We start from the raw sequence: 20,032 nt of genomic DNA, 5'->3' as shown, positions 1-20,032 counted from the left end.
GAGGTAGATGACTGCTTGTTTATCTTCAAGCCTTTAAGACCCTAGGCACTGTATCTTTTGATAGCCAGGCACCATCAGCTTTCTTCACCACATTTGCTTATGTACACATTTATCTTCAGTGCTTATATTGGGAAGGTGGGCAACCACTGATATTTTTTGTTCTTTGATGCTTGATACCTGGTCCCTTCTACACCTCATGATCACACAGGCTGGTGTGCTTCTTCCATGTGGGCTTTGTTTCTTCTGAGCTAGATGGCTGCTTGTTTACCTGCAAGCTTTTAAGACCCCAGATTCTATATCTTTTGATAGCCGGGCACTATCAGCTTTCTTCACCACATTTGCTATGCACACATTTGTCTTCAATGATTGTGTTGGGAAGTTGTGCATCATGGAATGCCAATTTAATAGAACAAAGTATTCTTGCATTGAGCAAGTACTTGAGTGGAGGTCCAATGTCCATCTGCTGCCTTAATACTAAACCTATAAATATATGCACATAGATCTATTTCCCCACCATCCTATATAAATATATTTAAATATGTACATGCCTGACCTCTATAAATGCCTTGTGTCCTAGTTCTTTCTTCTATTTACTTTTACTTTCCTCTTGTCCCACTATCATGCTCAGCCCTCATTTGGGTTTGTCATTCCTCTCAGTTACATTGCCCTTGCTGAATCCCTACCAGGTCTGAGGCACTTCTGGGTGGACTCAAGTGGCCAACTTTTGTTTGTAGCTGAATGCTGACATGTATGTGCCAGGTGAACCCTTCAGCAGAAGAAAATTCCTCACACACCCCTACAGCCAGCTGGTAAGTTTGGTTTTCCTTAAAGAATTGGCCATTGGTATTATCTGACTACACAACTCGGGGCCAAATGCTACAAGGAAGAGATCCATTCTCCCTTGCAAGAGCACTGACAGCTGGACCCCCCTCCCACCCCCTGCAAATCAATGGACTACAGAATGGATTTGAGTATTTTATTTATAAATGTACATTTACTATAAAAGCTGTTGCATTTTAGACAACGTTTTTCCATTTGTTTTATTTACTAGTTCTCAGAGGCATTTTGGAATAAATATTGTAGATGAAGGTTAGTTTAACTGATAGAGAACATTGGCCACCCATTCCAGTAACATCTTTGGGACGGACTCCCACAGGAGGTGGATCCTTTCCTTCTGTTCAATCTGACATGGTGTCTAGAAACTGTAGTAGATGCTGCATTAGTAACACTACATAGAATCAGGAAGCATCATCAACGCTTGAAAATGAACAACAACAGAAAGCATTCCCCAAGTTTCCTTAAGAAAGAGAAGGGAGTAGGATTTGGAGGACGAGGGGAACAGATACATTTCCACAGGAACAGCAAAACCACTCCCTTGCTTCCTCCTTTGGCTCTTCTTTTTGGAAAACAAACACATTTACACGACAGCCCAACAGAAAGCAGGCGCGCATGCCCTCCTCCCCGCTGGGTTCTCAGAGATGATTTGAAAAGAAATAGATCATACTCATTATGCTGCATCGGGCAAAACAATATCTAGTCTGCCGAAGCTGCCATGTAACAGACTCCAAATGAAATACAAATCAAATAGAAATAGAAACAGTTGGCAATTAGAATTTAGAAAATGTTGGAGATTATTCTGTGCTGGTGACTAGTGTTCACTATGGAAGAGTACATTTTGCAGTGGGAGAATGGGGCTTTATTCCTCTTGACTCGAGTCTAGCTTCAATACATGTACAATGACTCTAAGAAATATGTATAAATGGGTTTGTGAAACCAGAAGAGAATGTGCAATATTCATGTAGTTCCTTACATAATACATGGGGCTCCACATGTAAAAAGTCTTCTATAAAAATCGGTTATGAATGAGCACATTGTACAGGTTTTGCGCAGTGTTCGTGGTAAGGGGCTTGCTATAGTGCATCATGCAAAGTGTAAACATCCACAGTATCAAAACGTTTAATAAAACATGCAGGTGGTTAATCAAAATAGCAGATTGAATCTGTACATTTTTGTTCAAAACCTGTGTCCTGTTTTCCCTCGCTATGTCATTTTTCTTTCTTTCCGCGAAACTGCCAAGGCCCCCGTGAGAAGTCTTGGGAGTTTGGAAGTGACTTCATCTCTCTCCAGTGTCCCGTATCCATAATTCATCCGCGACCATGTGCAACGGCTCTGCATGGTCTAAGGCACAATTTGTAATGAAGTGCTGTAGAAATGTCACACTAACAACAGCTCGCCCAAGTGACAACAGGGTCGAGAGATCTCCAGCGGCTCAGGAACCCACTTCTACGGAGCCCACATGCCAAGAGCCATCTAGCATGGAAATAAATAACTGCTAGCTAGCCTAAGGAAATTATTGCTTACATCGCAGAAGAAAACAGCCACTGGATCTTCTTGCGGGACTAGGTAGAACGATCAGGACTGTCCCATAGTCCATGTCCACCTCGTGTCACCTTTGCCTATTGCCATTGTTTTTAAGGCAGAATAAAGAATTTCCTCTTTCTGCGGTCTTAAAGGACACCGCCTGGAGATCTAGAGTGTGAATGGTTTTTAGTGACCTGACCCCTTTCTTGCTCGCTGGGGCGCATCACGCAGGGCCAGAGACGCAGCCAGCTCTTGATAAGAGTCCCTGTCCAAGCCGCTCCGCCCGCGGCGGCGGTCCTTGAGGACGAAGAAAGGTGGTGACAAGGAGAATGAGCAGAGCATGTGCCCATTAGAATTGGGGAGGGGGAGGCGCACACTCGGAGTGGCAGGTCCTTGTTGCTCACACACCAATGGCTTTTCATATCGCTAAGTCATTTGGACTCCATTGGGATGGACTTACTGCTTTCAGGTAGACCCTGGAGCGTCAGAGCACCCAGGAGAACTCGCAGGCCAGGTCAGGAGTGACCACCCTGCTGTGACTCCGTACGACTGAGACTTTCCATGGTCTCTTACGGAGGACCCCTGATTCAGTGCCTGAAGAGAAGCACGTCACACAGACCTCGTGGCGATGCTCGCCACTCCTTTGAAGGGGAACCCCCTCCCCAGTTTGGTACTCACTTTGGAAATGGTGACTGGAGCGTTTCCCTCTGCTGGTTCCTACCCTTGGGCAATGTCCCGGAGTGTCGGTCCAGCAGATACTACGAAGTTGCTCTTTATATGCTAGCACAGCTATAGTAAGGACATAACGTCCAAGGTACACAAAATCTAATACTAATGGTGCAATAATTTATTGGTATAACTTCTACCCACAAATGTTTCGGGATTACAGTCTCTATGCTCAGACTAGGGTCTTTGCTAAAAACAACAGCAACAACACACACCCCCGTAGCTCCGGGAGCTTGCGTGCTGTGAGGTTTCGTTTGTGAAGCGCATTCATCTTCGGCTCCTAGCTCAGGCGACCACAAGTCTCGAGTTGGCATGTCTTGCACTTGGTGCAGCTCAATTCTGTAAACGGAAAATCTTTAATTCCTAGAACTATGAACACCAAATAGGTTTCTTGCATCGTTGACCTCATTTAGTCCCAAAGAAGAGAATAACACATTTTAAAACCATAAGCCTGATTGGTCATGCAAATACCTTTTTTTTAAAGCTATTCCAGATTATTACAATTCATTATTCTTTTTTATAGATGTGCAAAAAAAAAAGAAAAGAAAGCAAAACAAAACATTGTGCTATAAAAGAACAGGTCTCATGTTTTAGCATAGCCTTTCAGAAATTAGATGAATTCTGGGACGCCCCAAACTTGAGATTTTGTTAGACAATTGCCAACGACACCCTCATAAACCAAATGGCGAATGATCTGGAAGCTGGAAAACCACATCACAGGGTCGTAGGGTGGCCAGCACCTGTGATAAAGCAAACAGCAACATTTGGTGAAAGGAGGCAACACTTCTTACTTCATACATTTTCAAACTTCCCGTATGAGCAGTTTGGGAAAACTGTGTCACCCGGCAACTCAAATTGTGGCCCAACCACAAACAATCTTGGCCTCACTGAAAGAGCGCGTCAGAAATGCAGAATCTTGGCCTCAATTCTGGCCCCGCTGAACAAGATTCCCAGATGAGTCATGCGCACCAGTGCTTGATGTAGAAATTCTCTAGACTTCTTTCTAAACCACATGCATGTGCATTGAGTTTCCCCCCTTGTTTTCTGGGTTAAATGAATAAGGAAATAGTATTTTCTTTCAAGTCCTTCAAGTTTTGCATCTCTAAAAACAAATACAGTGTAACTGAGGAACGATGCCACATCACCACGGGATAGAAATGCTAGATGTCGCGAACCCAAGCACAGAGCACCCGGCAGAGTTTGAATTTCCCCTCAACCACCAAGCATTGTTCCATAATACCTGAAACAGACCGAAGTCAAGAGACGGACTATTTGCAACAGATGCATACTAAACATGAGATTCACTTATCGATCTGAAAGTCAAATTTCACTGGGAGACAATTAGCTTGCACTGTCTCTGGCAACCCTCACTCGAAAGGCTGGGCTGGGCTCCATCCTTCTTGCTGAAACCTTTATAAGGTTTCTTCTTCGCTTTAGGTATGAGCATCGTGATGCGGCGGTTGCAAACATTGGAAAAGACCCCGGGGAGTTTCCATTAAATGCATTTCACAAGCGTGAAGGATGGGACAGAATCGCATGTGCAAAGACACGGGCTCCCAACACCCGAGTACTAACGACACAAGTTAAAAAGCGACAGCTTGATTTGTGACAGGTAATTTGTTTTGCGCTTCCATCCCCATTTACACACGAACTTAAAAACGGTTTACGTTGCTTTTAGGGCTGGCACTTCAATATGCTGCTGCGCTCCTCCCCTTCCCAGAGAAACATTTCATTCAAATGTGACTAGTCCCTTGGAGAAAATAGGATTACAGATTCAGGTGTTATTCCACAGAACAACATGATTTTGCTTCACTTCGAATGCCTGTGATGTAAAGCACCCCTCACATCCATCCATCTCCCATCTTCTCCACTCAGATGAAACATAACATGAGAAAGGACGATGGTTAGCTGGTTCTTCCCACTCTGACGCCGAACCAATTCAAATGCAATTATAATTTTTCTCCACCTATTCTCTCCTCAGCTATATGGAGGGGCTTCCAAAGTTTCTTTTTTTAAATGCCTTTCTCCCCACCCACCCTCTCTGTTTTAATACCCTGGCTTGGGTTAGGCTCACCTGAAAGTAAGCTGTCCAGGGGGCTTCTGCAGCAGGATTGCCTAGATGCAATGCACCGCTTGATTTCTCTAAGATGTTTCAGTGTGAACCGGGTGAAAGTGGACAGGGCAGCTCATGCATTTTACGGCCAGTCATTCAGACACATTTTGCTTGGGCCCCTTCCTTGCAGTTCCCTCAGCGCAGCCTCACCGATCCCCACTTCCCTCCCTGTGGTTCAGGCGCCCACGCCTCGCCTGCCCTTCTAGGTGCTGTCTTAGGGTAAACGCTACCCTCTGCATCGCAGTGGTTGATTATTCTCAGGGGTGTGTACCTCCCCAGGATGATTTCACACCCTTCCCCCCTCCGCGTCCTGCCCCCAATAACAGCACAAGGGGAACGAGCAGCTTTCTAGATAGGCTGATCATTCTCCCTGTCTTGTGCTGACTGCATGAAAATTTAGCCCACCACGGTACTAATGTTTACGCAGAAAACCACACCAACTGCTAAGTGAGCTACATAAAGAACGTGAAAATCCTCACGACTGGGCCGAGAAGAAACAGCGTGATAACTGGAGAAAAAAGTCGAAGTTGCCAAGAAATCAACGTTGCCAAAGATGCCGTTTTATTTGGCCCCACCATCACTGCCCGTGCAAGCAGTCGTCAAGAAATCAAACAGTGCAAAACACTGGGCAAAGCTGCTGCAAACGCCCTCTTGAAAGCGTGAAGGAAGCCAACCTGAGGGCTGCGGGCTTAGGTGCCCTGAACGGGACCGGAGCCAATCCCCGGACGTGCAGGTGAGAGCTGACCCAGGGATCAGGAAGACCGCAGAATGGGGCGCCCTGGGAGGATGGTATTGGGGGAATATTGAAACGATCACACACTGTACTTTACTGTTGTGGTTGCTGTTAGTCGGGTTGGCCCCAAATCGCCACCCCCCCATGTGTTACAGAGTAGAACTGCCCTAACGTGCTTTCTTGGGGCTACTCTTTAGGGGAGCAGTTCGCCAGGCCTTGCTTCCATGGAGTTTCGGGCTAGATTCCACCCCCCAGTCTTTCAGTTAGCAGCCAATTGCAAACCACTTACATCAGCCACACGAGATACCACGTATATGCCTTGTATTACTATTTTGAATTCTGGAGAGGTTGTCTAGTCCGAGAACTGGTGGGCCATTTCGTCTCCGTCCTTGCAATTCTTAGATGCGAAAAATCAATTGCCCTCGAGTCGATACGGATTCACAGCGACCCAAGATCGGGTTTCCGCGACAGGAAATCTTTATGGGAGCAGACAATCTCATCTCTCTCCTTCCTGGTGGCTGGTGCATCTCCACGCCTAACCCACAGCACCCCACCCACCCCCACCCCCGGGGCAGCGTCTGTATTTCTCAGGGTTCTAACAATTCCTAGTAAAACAATAGTGCAACCAAAGAAAAAAGAAATGACACTGTGGACTGTGTCAAAATCATGTTCTCAGCTTTCATCCTGGGAGAATGGGGCAGGTACCCTCGGACTCTTCTCTTAGACTTAGGGTGAACAAGCGGAGGGAGCGGGGCTTCCTATTTGTGCGTCTAAGAGAGGCACCCCTGGCTCTGATGTGAACAGCTGATTTCCAAAAGAAATCACAAAGCTTCTCAATGAAAAACCAACAACCCAGATCCAGAGAGGTTGCTGTCACCTGGAGGTGGGTCCCTTGGTCCTCCAGCACTTTGAACTAGGGATGTAATTCAATCAGCATGGAAGTTCTGTCCTACGACCTAACAGTGCCCTCTTCTGGTTCCAGGAGGGTTCACCCGGGATGAAAAGAGGCTTCCCTAGTAGAAAATGACAGGGGAAAAGAATTTTGAAACCTGGGAGGCAAAGTTTTAAGTTTTCCTTTCTAGGACATGAAAAAAAACCGAAACAACAAAACCCAAGCCAGAAAGTCCACGGATGGCAAGGAGTCCAGGTTGGTGACAGAGCTCCAAGCTGGAACTGTGTTGATCTCACGTTTGTCCTAAATCAAAACCACCTGGGCTTGATTGATTTTAAAATTCCAATCATTCTATTAAGTCAGGCACCTATGTCTCTAATTGACTAGAAGTGTAGCTCTAAGATGCTAAATTCTATAGTTTCCTCCTCATGCCTCCCGTCTTGAATATTTAGGGGAACAAACAATCAAGCAAGAATAAATGCACTGCCTGCTGCGGAGTGGAGTCACAGAGACCCTACAGAGGGTGTCTGAAGCTCAGGGGAACAGACGGCCTCATCTGTCATCCACAGAGCAGCTGGGGGGTTTGAATCAATGACCTGTGGTGAGCAGCCTGGTGCCTGATGCACTGGGCCAGCAGGGGCTTTAGAGACCTGTGTAAAAAATGAACGCTATAAAAATGTGACTTTGGTTCCTTAGAAAAATAAAACATTCTTGAATGCCAAACTCCCTTCTTCAGATGGATTTGCAATGGAAAGGTCTCCTGTTATCTAGGTTATCCACCAAACACAAACCTCACTGCCAGTGACTCAAGTCTGTCTCATTGTGACCTTGTAGGTCAGGGCAGAACTGCCCCTGTGATTTTTTCCAAGATTGTAAGAATTTCCAATGTATTCAAGCCTCAGCTGTCTCCTGAGGTGGGTTTGTACTACTGACCTTGCAGCCAGCAGCTCAATGCATAACCACCATACCACCAAGGCTCCTCAGGGTATCCACCAGAAAGGCTATAAGGGTGGGACTCCCCAAGGTTTCCCAGGACCCGCGCTCTGGTTTTCAAAACAGCCGCTGGGAAACAGCACCCCCTGGTGGCTCCCAAGTCAACACGCCTCTTCTCCAGGAGGGTCCACAGTTCAGGGGAGCTCTAGGGACGCATCAGCTCGCAAAGGGTCAGAAGCCGATGGTTTGTCTCTCAAGGGACTTTCCATTTAGCAAAACCACATGCTGTTGTCAATGGAAATGCCTAAACACAGAGCACATGGGTCCCGAGGAGGTGGTGCTTCGTTTGATGAGCAGTGGGGAACCAGTCTTCACAGGAAACCAGCCCCACATGGTGCGGTCTTCGAAAGCTGAGCCTCACAAAGGAATAGGCCTCCTGGAGCTGCAAAGCCTCCTTCTAGCTCATCAGAACCTCTACTAGTTGGCCTGCACTTCCTGTAGAATGTAAGTGTCTGACATTTTCTTTGACCTCGATCTCCCACAGTGTCGCCCTTGCCAGACGGTGGTGGCTTGGGTGATGCACCCTGCATGTCGGTCCCACACACCCCAGCAGTCCCCGAGGCCGGCTGGGCTCCAGCAATCTTCTGGATGTAGACAGACTAGAAAGAAGGGTCTGCCATCCACTTGAGGACATTAGCTAATGACAACCATAGGGAACGCAACATTAGGAAGATCACCACCAGGATGCTCCTTAGAAGAGAGGCGGGGAGACTTGGGCCCCGTGACTTTGAGCACGCCACCGGGGCAAGATCAGTTAGGAGCGCAGGACATGGCAGTTAGTGAAACGCAGGGTTGGAGAAGGCGAGGGAGAGACTCAGCGCGCTGGAGAAACTAACACAGTGGCGGAACCGCAACCATTGTGATGACATGAGAGTACTGGGCAAGGTTCTGCCATTACACACCAAGTCACTAAGAGTCAGAGCCAACAACAACAACAACAACATCAGCAGTAGCAGCAGCTGCAGGTTTTCGTCAGCTGAATACATCAATGGAGGGAAATACCCAATTCCCCATTGGGTCCTAGGACAAAGGCACATGATGGCATCATCCACCTCAAACCCCGCCCCTCCTCCCAGCACTCACTTCTGGAGCGCACGTAGCAGCTGTTACAGTTGAGAAGACCGTTTCGAATCCTGACGTCCGTCCCGCTGACTGCATCTCCAAGCTGTCCCTTACAAACGCCACACTGGAAGAGACAAAGAACAGCATTCCTGAGATCCGCCTGGGATGGTTTCTTCCTTTAAAAAGCACTTCGAGTTGTGGTGGTTGTTGAGCAATGACTCCTTTACGTTGCCTGGTTACTGTTCACGTGATGGCAGTAACCATCACGTCTGCGGGCTGCTGGTTTGCTGAGCATGTGCTACAGGCTGGGGGTGTGGTAGTTACATCATCTGGTGTCAATTTGGGACTTGAGAGGATTAAGAGTGAAGGGGTGGAGTCTAGTCTGTCAATCGGATCATAGCCAATGAGGCCTCTTTGTGGACATGGCCTTCTCCTGAGAATGCTGGGAATGCCTGTATTTTCTTCCTTAGAGGCGGAGACACGTCTGTCTCTCTGCTCACTCCCTTGGAGACTCTCTACTGACAAGACACAAGGCACTATGCTGATAGACCCCTTGCCCTGGGAACTGGAGGCGCCACATGGAGACCCCTGCCAGCACTGAGATGCTTACAATGGCACTGCGACCAAAGACTTCCTACCTACTGGCCTGTGGTCGTCCTGCACTCAGCATCATTGCATGTGTTTCATGAGTCTGAAGAGGACTTTATAGATTGGTATTGGACATATGGGTTAATGTCGGACTTCTGGGCTTGGACGGGACTGGGTTGGGATGCTTTCTTAATGTACAATTACCCTTTATATAAAACTCTCTTACACACATATGAGCTTCTATGGATTTGTTGCTCTAGTCTACCTAGACTCACACGGGGCTCTACCACCAGCTGAGTCACAACAATACACTCTGGACTTTATCCCAACTCCTTTGCTTTTACAGAGGGGGATTTTGGTTCAGAGGGCGGTTAGGCTATAAAGTTAGTAAGTGGGGTTGAGTTTACTTGACTGCAATAACCACTGCCATCAAACTCTCTCTATCGAGGTGGGAGTGCCATTTCAAACCGAGCAGACCCTGGTGGTTTTCAGTAAACCCAAGGCCAGTGAATTCCCCATCAAAAAACTTGTCTGGGAAGAATCTTGCAGATGCTCTGCAGTCGTGCACCAGAGCAGAATCATTAGGCAGTAACTATTCCACTTGTCCTTTCCACACAGAAAGCAGTGGTACCCAGAGTAAGAGAGGCGGAAGGATCCATCATCAGGCGATACCTGAGAGGGAGGCAGTGGCAGTTGGCCAAGTTGCCAGGCTCTTGTTGAGGGATCAGGAGCCAGCTCAAAAGCCATGTAGGACCAGGAACAATTTCATTCATGGGATGCTATAAGCTGTCACTATGTGGCACAGGTGGGCAATCAATCTAGGGAGTCACCTTAAAGCATCTGAGAATAAAGGTCTTGACCACTAACAATGCCAGTGTCCTATCCCTGGAGACTCAGCAAAGACCCTTCAGCACGTCCGTGATTTCTAACTTTGGTGAAACCTCTGAGAAGAGAGTGTGGTGTTGGAACGCAGCATCTGGGCTGTACCACACACTTTTCCTGGAGCCCCCAAACCCCTCCCAGACAATGCAGGATACACATCGGCCTGGTTCATTTCATAGTGTGGCCACCAGTGACCACACTGGTGATCTTAAAAGATCACCACATTGGTGATTCCATGAAAACGAAGTGGAATTTAGGAAATGGAAAAGTATGGTCTCCTTCTAACAGGCTGGGTATGTGGACTCAGTAAGTATTCACACTGTGGATATATTTTACTTTTCCCAGGTTGCTGATATTATTAAATTCTGTGATTTGGAGACAATTGTGCCCGCTTTCATCCAGCACGCAGGCAAAGCGGGAGTCATCTTTTAACCCTCACATGTCTTACTTTCTAGCCTCAGGAGCTACAATTAGGACATTGAAACAGCCAAGAAGGTGGGCGTTCCCCAAAGGACACATGCCCACGTCACACACAGCAAGAGGTGGCTCTTCTTCAGTGCTGCAGGGTTTGGCGTCAAAAATCCCTCATTGACTTGAAATGGGTTACTGAATCGAGAAAAGGCAGGAGAGACTGATAGGATCGAATGCATACATTTAATCACGAACTGAGCATAACTAACTGGTTAGCTGACCTCCTTCTTAGGCCTCCTCACTCGCAGTCTATTCATGGATTTCTTCCCCAGACTGTAGCATGGTGTTTTGTTAGGTACAGCAGCAAGGGTGGCGAGCAAGGCAGACAGGGCCCTCGCTTCATGGAGAGGGGAGCTGATGGGAAGAGACAGCTGATCCTTAAAGAATTTAGTCGGCAGTGAGAAGGGCCATGGAACTTTTAGGGCTGTGTCACAATGTGTCACTTAGTTTGAGTGAGCAAGGCAGGTTCTGGGAATGAGACATTCGATCTGAGACCTAACATTTGGTAGCTGGTTATAACCACATAGTTGGCAGGCAAATCTTGCATGGAATCAAAAACTAAATGCTCTCAATGTTAAGTCATAGGATTCAAGAAGCAGCAAAGGTAGTGTACTTCCAATCGATCCACAGGGCCCTGAAAGACTCGCCAGGGTAGCAGTCCCAGCTCTCTGCCACAGCGTACTGTCGTGAGTGACATCCATTACACCAGTGTGTCTAGCCGCTTCCCAACCAACATCCCAGCGCAAGGTATGGTAGGAGAGAGTCTTCTAAAGGTTAGACCCCACCCACTTCTGCACAACCCAGGCAAAGAGCTCCAGGGTTTCTGGGAGGTATTCTGCAGCACAAGGGTACCGAGCGAGACCAGTAGTTGCACTCCGTGGGAAGAGTGATGAGCACATACCCTAAAGCACTGGATGTGGAAATAGAGATTAAGGGTCTCAATGATCATCGCGGCTCCTCTCCCCAAAGCAAGGCCACAGGAAGAGCACAGCTTCTTCCCACTGATAGACCTAGATTAAAATTCAAGTGTCAGTTTACAGCAGTTGGTCAAATACACATCTGTATAACCTCACGCAAACAACAAGAAATAGGGAATTCTGAAAGGCTTGCTGCTAGAAGCTGCAGGGCATGCTTCCTTCTGTCATACTCCAAACTCACTGCGTCCATGCTGACCCTTTGGGTCTCAGAGACTGGGACTGTGGATGGGAGGAGGAAGCCTCGTGTTTCTCCCGTGGAGCTGACTGGTGGTTTCAAATCGCTGACCATGCTGATCCCAGCCCGAGGAGGAACCACGACACCACCAGGGCTCCTTGTTCTGAAAGGCGTACTGCTAGCAGTTCTTATTTCCACAGGTCACACACTTACATCACAGATGAAAAGAAAAGTATGGAGCTGATAAATGACAGTAAATGAATTATTCGATAGAGGTGGCAGACTAAATCCAATAAGGCTCCCGTGTGGGGTTTGCATTTGGTGAGTGTGTGTGTGTGAGTGAGTATATAAGTGGGGGATCCAGAAAGCTCTGTGGAATAAAAAGGTAGTGGGATTTTCTTGTGAACTTTTTGAAGGTCCTCATGGGTGGGTGTGTAAGTGATTTGTTCCAGGCAGTTTGAGTTGCAGTCTCGAGATGATGCCGAGCATGTATTATGTTTTCATAACCCCTAAGAGATCAGTAAGTTTAGCTTCACTGAGCTTTCAAAGTTCCTTTAAAATTAGTCATCAATAGCTCCTTGGTGTACCAGGGCATGTCTTTTTACTTGTTAAGAAGAATGTTTGTTTGTTTTCTAAAGAGAATTGTTATAAAATAGAGCACAGTTACCAGGCAGAGAGGGGACCCGATCCCTAAGTCCCAGGGATAAATCCTTGCTCCCTCATCAAATTCCATCATGTGACAGAAAGACGTCATCTCGGGTTTCCCGTTTGCCTTTGAAATGAGGCGTCTGGACTTCATGTTCTCTCTGACCTCCTCCAGTGTAAACACACGAGAAGTCTGTGATTTGGGCGCTTGCCACTCCTGGTTTTCAGTTCCTGGAGGGCTTGGGCTAACTCTGTCTAAGCTCTGAATCCCCACAGGCCCGGCCAGTGGCTGAGAACCGAACCCTCTATCCAGCAGCCCCAGGTACAACGGCAGGGTCACCAATCCACCCGGAACGAGAAGGCTGTCCTGTTCAAGCAGCGGCACAGGCCGCCCAGGGGCTGCAAAGCTTTTGGAATTATCTTAAAAGGAAACCCTTAGGCTGAGCATTGCCACTTGAACATCAGTGTGGCACAGAGAGGCAGGAGTCCAGCCAGGAAGACAAGAAAAAAGGGAACTGGAGAATCCCCCAAGCAAGCTCTATGTTTTAGAAGTTCCTCATATCCTGTAGTCACACGACATGTCTGCATCAAAGAGACTCCCAAGCATCCCATGGTTTGTTTCCTGGGAGAATGGAAATCCAGGCAGTTTTTAAGAATTCATGTCCAGAAGCAATCGTTAGAGAGCTGGCGTGGGTTAAAAGAGAAGTTTGAAATTTCTTTTCTTAGCCTCTGCCTGGTTCCTTTGGTGGGTCCTTCCCAGAAACCCTGGGCTGGCTTGGAGGGAAGGGTACTGCGCGAGGAGCCAAACCAGTGTCTGGGAGATTTGATGACTGGATTGCAGGTTCCACACAATATCATTAAAGCCCTGTGGCCACAGCCGTGCCACGTCACACTCTCCCCTTTTCCTTTTGTGGCCTGAAATCAGCAGGCAGACGGGAACATCTTTATATCTGTGTGTGTGTAGAAGCCTAGGTGGCACAGTGGTTATGGATCAGGCTACTAACCAAAAGGTCAGCCATTTGAAACCATCAGCTTCTTGGAAGGAGAAAGATGAGACTTTCTACTCCTGCTAAGAGTTACAGCGTCAGGAATCCAATGGGCCAGCTCCATCCTGTCCTATAGGGTTGCTATGAGTTGGAATCGACTGGATGGCAGTGAGTTTGGTAATTTTGGTGTGTGTGTGCATGTAGAGAAAGAGAAGGAGAGGGGAGGGTAGAGGAAGGGGGAAAGGGGAGGGGAGAGGAAGGGGGAGAGGAGAGGGGAGAGGAGAGAGGAGAGGAGTAGAGGGGAGGGGAGAGGAAGGGGGAGAGGAGAGGGGAGAGGAGAGAGGAGAGGAGGAAAGGGGAGGGGAGAGGAAGGGGGAAAGGGGAGGGGAGAGGAAGGGGGAGAGGAGTGGGGAGAGGAGAGAGGAGAGGAGTAGAGGAGAGGAGAGAGGAGAGGAGGAGAGGGGAGGGGAGAGGAAGGGGGAGAGGAGTGGGGAGAGGAAAGGAGGAGAAGAGAGGGGAGGGGAGAGGGGGATGGGGAAGGGGGAGAGAGTGAGAGCCAGCAGAGCTGTGGATGGATGGGTATCTGGCTCACGATTGTTTGGCCCATCTGTCCGGACTCAGTTGTAATTAAGCTTGCCAGACTGTAGTTTGATACAGCCACGGAGCCTTAGGACATACCTGTTTGGGGACTGCCCAGGAGGAGTGGGAGAGCAGGGAGACAAGTGTCCAGCCTGGAAGTTCTCTTGAGGACTTATCCTATGGTGGGTTGAAGAAGTCAACAATTATGATGAGGTTAGAGATGCCCTATCCACAGACAGTTTCAGTAAGAAAAGCCAATTAAGGACACAAGGAATCATAACCTAGCCAGTATTACACGTGTTGGTGACCTAAGAGCAAACCCAGGTTGGCGTAGTTGCACGGAAACGGTAAATTATGATTTAAATCTTTACTTTGCCGATAGTTCCTTGGAGTTAAAATTGCTGGGATGTGTTTCTTTTTGCTTGTTTGTATGGGAAGGCAGGTAGACAAATGGCGGACTGGGGGAAAGATAAGCAGGGACTCACAGACAAGCTCCTTGCCTGGAAATAAGTGGCAGAGCTTCAAGGAAGTGTTTTCTACGGACACCGCTTCCTTCTCCATCAGCAATCCACTACGGATTACACGTGATGAGAGGGATGTCAACAATATTTACAACCCCTACGTCATGGGCAACCCTAGGCTCAGAATGGCCTCCAACCAAGGCTCCTAGAATGGTTGTCCAGTGCTCTCCGCTGCCCACGCTCTGCCTGTGATTAAGCCATCAGTTCTAGGCTCTTGCTCCCAAGCCTTCGTTCGCTGATACAGAAAGGGGTAGAAGAGAAGAAGAGGAGAGAGACACAGCACCCTAGGCACACACAGAGACTGAGTCCATCTGTCTTCTAACTGTTTTCATCATCCCTCCCTGAACCCCTGCCCTTCCAAACCGCCGCCCCCTTCTTCTTTTGCATTTCCATGTCAGACACTAAATGACAGGTAGCCCTGCTTTTAAAACAAGGTCAGAAGTAGCTGTTAGGATCACTGACAATGACTTCGATGCTATTTTAGCTTCTGTGCATCCCGGGCATCCCAGAGACACAGAGAACCTGAATGGACATAAGCAATACTGGGCAAAGGATTCCAACACTGTTTTCAGAAACATCACAATGTAATGAGAAGCCAAGACAGAATTGCGTATTTTTCTCTTACAAATAAGTTACTCTCATCATTGGCATCACCATTATCCTATCATCATTCCTTCTATGAGGAGGCTCTAAAAAGTTCGTGGAAAAAAATGGAATTGAAAGATAATGGAACGTTTCCCTGAACTTTCCGCACAACCCTCCTGTACAGCATTTACTAATTGCCAGGCCTCTTCCCATTTGACAGCTGAGGAAACTGAGGCATGCATTGCTCAGTCACTACGCGGACAGGTGGCAGAGGCAAAACATGACCCCAGATAATTGGCTCATTACAATGACTTTTAAAATATAAAGATATTTTTGAACCTTCGGCTCCAATACGATCTCATTGGGGAACTGTGGGTTCATTTCCTTTCCCCTTTGGGGTAAGTTCTGTAACTTCCTTGAACCTCTGTTTCCTCACTGAAAATGGGAGCCGTGACCTCAAAAAGCTCCCAGGAGGGTCAGCCCAGTGAGTCAGCACGGGGAGAGAGGAACGCAGGCACACGCTTTCCTGTTGGTGATACTGAAATGCTTAAATATGATGAGTATTGTTATTTTTTAAACTTGCCATTCTCATCCCTTCTCGGCCTTTTTGCCTAAGATCAAGTGTGGTAAAACGTATCACTCTTACAAAATTAGAGCACCGCCTACTGTAGCTCCCTTAACAGGAAAGCTTGATAATGGGAAAAAGCCATACTTTTCCCGGAAACAACATTTGTCAGTAGGCTCTGGGACAACTTAATTCCTAATAACCAGATTGAGCTCCAATAAACTCAGATAACTTACAGAAATACAAGTCTTCAGATTCCTCTTGTGGGTTAAAAGCTATTCGGGGTGAACATTTAATTGCCAGCAGTGCTGTCCCGCCTCCTCTAACTACCTTTTTACCTGGACAATAAGAGTAAAGGAAGAGAGGGCCCAGAGGTGCTGCGGACAGCGGCCATCTCACCCGTATGTGTCTGTCCCTCCTCAGTCCGCACATCGGACAAAGCACACTGCCTCCTCCTTATTTGGTTACTCACTTCCGCCTTCCGCGTGGAGACCCCATCTGGGGGTTCATGCTTTTGTCCAGTGGGAGGGATCTTGGCTTCACGTCTCTCGACATGGGTGCAGGTGCGTTTACTACTTGCTGGTCCCGGGGTGGATCTGGAGCCAAGCAAAGAGCGCAGACTTAGGGTGCAGTCCAGGCACCTCGTCGCTGGGAGTACTGCTCAGTACGTCCCCTTCCTTCTAAGTGCTAATGCTGGCCGGGGTCTCACTCAGATTTCATGTCCCCCTGGGCACAGGAGGACAGGAGCACCCAGCTTAGTCACTGCACTGTGGGTCAGTCCTAAGAACTGACCTCTGGTGTCATAGTAGCAGCAACACCCTAAAAAAGATGGACGTTCTATTCCATTGTCCAGAACGCAGATTCAGGGGGCGAGGTGGGGGGCAGTTCCTAATGCACAGAGGGGAGCAGTTGTGTTCTCTGACCCGTGGACCATGCTGTTGTAACTACACATTTCACCCCGGGGCTGGTCTCTCCATTCTTACCCTGAGATGGCCGTGGGCTCATTTCCCCGAGTGGAGTTCCAGCTTCAGTCTCCAGCTGCTGCTCCGGATGGGCTCCTTTGGGTACTGGGTTCTCAGAATGGGCCGGGACCTCTTGAGTTGGGCTGTTGAAACGAATATACTTCAGAATCAAGGCAGTGGAGCTCAACTCATTAGCGCCACTGCTTAAGGCAGGGCTCATTATGACATTTAAATCAACGACCCTCTTTTCCTTTAGTCTTTTAGGGTTAAACTGGATTGGAAAGGGACTTGAACTATGGTTAAATGGCACCCCTTGCCCCTATTCGTCAACTTAACCAGCTCAGGAAAGCATCATTTCTGTTGGTCTCTTCATCTCCCATCCAGGAAACTCTTCATTCCAATCACTGGAAGAGATGCCGGAGCGACTTGACATCTCCTTGATTTTCACATGAGATTTGGCACTTTACTGTACAAGCCACGGGGCCACCTGGGACCCTGGCTGCCCAGGCTACTTCACTGGCCTCTTAGCAGATCCTGATTGCAGAGGAAGGAGGGATGGAGGGGCTGAAAGGAGAGCTGGTGCTCACACGGGTCCTCTGCAGAACTGGCCGACATCCATGCTAAACATGTCTCGGCACCTTTCCAATCTTCACGGCCTGCAGCTTTGATTTCATGAAACCGACGGCCCCTTTAAACTGTGTTCAGTCCACATGCAGTGTTCTGCAGTGTCTAGACCTGGATGGATTCCAAGCTCCAATAACCCCGTCGTCTAGGTGGTGTTCACGGGAGATTTCTCAGAGCACAGTCCCAGCAGAAGAGCTCAGCTCCCCGTCAATCTTGCAGCTAGGCCGGTCTTTGAAAATGACACTTACGTAGCCTTTTGTGGCTTTGAGTCGCTATGAGGATGCTCTGTGTGTGTGTGTGTACTCATGCCTGCAGGTGCAGGATGCACACAAATGTCAACATCTACCAGATTATCTCAGAGCCAGGTGTGAAGAAAGATCCAGAGGCAAAATACTGTCTTATTAGAAAAAAAAAATTGGTGGACTCTAGCGCTCTGGATGGTCCAGCCATTTCTGAACACCCTGTTCAGCTCTCCCAGGGAACATATCAGAATGACCCACCATCACCCATGGTTTGGCGTCTATCCTTTCTGCTGTCATCTACAATCAACGTGACTCTCACCGCTCATTCAGCTGCTGCTACTGGCAAAGTTTGGGGTGACACAAAACTGGGGTGGGATCCCAGGGTCTCATTTTCATCCCTCTTCCTCCCCCTCCCTTTAACCTTGCAGATCCCTGAGATCTAGGTTTCAGATGTGAATGAATAACACGCGCCTTTGCTCATGTATACAATCTCGCTTAATTTATTTTTATTAATATGAAAACAGACATGCCCACACATTTGCCAGCACAGCTTCTACATTTGAAATCTAACGGCACTGGTCCCATGGTGCATGCTTGGAACCAATGATTCACCCTCATTTCCAAACTAGTCTACCTCCATTAACATAAACCCCAAGGCTCCTTAGCAAAAACTCCATCTCTCCTTATTAAAAAAAGAAAGGGCTTCTTCTATTTAAAAATAAACCTATTTATATTCCCTCTCTCAAGGACACTTACTTCAGAGCTATTAGGTTGTGTCTGAGAAATATGCACTGTATTACTGGAATGATGATTTCAAAGCGGAATATGATTTGCATTCACAATGGCTTCCCTTCCTGGGAGTGACCGGGCAGAGCCTGGTGGGAAGGCGGGTCCTGGCTCCTACCTCCTCTGTTCCTCAAGGGGATCGCTTTCCCTGTCCTTCGGCAGCAAGTCCTTGTCCTCCTCCGGGAACGGCTTCTCCTGTCTTCCCTCGTGCTCGTCCTCCAGACAGCGCTCCAAGTCCATCTTAGTCTGAGGGAAGAACAAAGATCATCCTGAATAGAAGACCCATAAGATACCTTGTCAATGATGTGGCCTACGGTGAAGCAACAAGAGCCAGGGTGAAATCATCCTTAGTTGTTCAAATTAACCGAATAACAGCTGATTCCAAGGAGAGAGAATAAATGTCTCCGCGGCATCTTTCTCATAATGAATGACAGATGTGCATCTATTGAAAATCTTCTCTTTAAAAAACGAGGGAAGTCACAAGACTACCTACTTCAGGACATGGCTTTCAATATCCCTGGGTGCTAGAATCCAAGTCCCTGGTGGGGAAAACGCTTGACTCTCTGCCATTAGCCCATAAGAAGAACTCCCTGCCATCTGCTTCCAGCTCAGGGTGACCCAACAGGACAGGGTAGAACGTCCCCTGTGGTTTTCTGCGATTTTGACTCTTCCTGGGAGGGAAAGACTACTGAAGGGGCCATGAATGTCCAAAAGAACAAACAAATCTGCCTTGGAAGTAGTAAAGCCTTAGAAGCTCCTCAGAAGCAAAGATAGTGAGACGTTGCCTTGTCTACTCTGGACGTGTTGTCAGGAGAGACCAGTCCTTGGAGAAGGACATCGTGTTGATAAAGGACAGGGGCAGCGAAAAAGAGGAAGGCCCTCACGGAGATGGACTGACACCGTGGCTGCAGCCATGGGCTCAAACCTGAGAGCACTGGTGAGGACTGGGCGGTGGCTCACACTGCTGAACCCAGGGTGGCTGTGAGTCAGCATGGGCTTATCGGCACCTAACAGCAATACAAGATTAACCTAAAGGCTGACAGTGTAAACCCCGCCCCCTCGGGTAGGGAGGGTGTGATGATTGATTTAGTTCCATAAAGACTACAGCCATGAAAGCCCTTTCAAGCAGTTCTACTCTGTAGCAATCGGGGTGGGTGGGTATGTATTGGAATTAATTTGATGGCAATGGTTGATGGCTCATCCGGATCTCAGTATACTGTCTGTCTAGTATTTCTATGACCCCAATTACAGGACATAGATGCAGGCCAGGCTTCCTTTCCAGCACCCTAAGACAGACTTAAGGATCTCTGGAGTGTGATGGGTGACACATTAGGCTGCTAACCGCAAGATCAGAAGTTCAAAACCACCAGCTTCTCTGCAGAGCAAAGATGAGGTTTTCTACTCCTCTAAAGCTCGACAGCCTGGGATACCCACAGAAGCAGGTCTACCCTGTCCTCTAGGGTCACCGTGAGATGGAATCAACTTGGTTTGCAGTAAATTTGGCTTGTGATTAAGAAAGACTTAAAGTTCATTTAGTCTAGTCATTCTCAACCTGTGGGTTGCA

The 20,032-nt window shown here is 47.9% G+C and overlaps 1 protein-coding gene across 3 annotated transcripts in view; it reads right to left on the bottom strand.

Moving 5' to 3' along the window:
- Positions 1-962: 962 nt before the first annotated feature.
- Positions 963-20,032, bottom strand: part of LIMCH1 (LIM and calponin homology domains 1) — a 107,068-nt gene continuing 87,998 nt past the window's right edge. For all 3 annotated transcript variants that reach the window (XM_045284004.1, XM_045284006.1, XM_045284005.1), the window contains 7 exons: positions 18,587-18,714; positions 16,838-16,959; positions 16,327-16,450; positions 14,283-14,360; positions 11,723-11,831; positions 8,902-9,004; positions 963-3,827 (listed from right to left, as the gene is read on the bottom strand). In XM_045284004.1, coding sequence (XP_045139939.1) covers positions 3,802-3,827; positions 8,902-9,004; positions 11,723-11,831; positions 14,283-14,360; positions 16,327-16,450; positions 16,838-16,959; positions 18,587-18,714 — 690 coding nt within the window. In that variant the 3' untranslated portion in view covers positions 963-3,801. The remainder of the gene's footprint in view (positions 3,828-8,901; positions 9,005-11,722; positions 11,832-14,282; positions 14,361-16,326; positions 16,451-16,837; positions 16,960-18,586; positions 18,715-20,032) is intronic.

This window comes from Echinops telfairi, unplaced genomic scaffold (assembly GCF_000313985.2).
Source record: "Echinops telfairi isolate 266 unplaced genomic scaffold, ASM31398v2 ScPeMD7_7468;HRSCAF=8506_0, whole genome shotgun sequence".
In the NCBI taxonomy this organism is placed as follows: Eukaryota; Metazoa; Chordata; class Mammalia; order Afrosoricida; family Tenrecidae; genus Echinops; species Echinops telfairi.
Note: the sequence above shows the minus strand (reverse complement) of the source record. Positions and strands in the feature narration are given on the sequence as shown.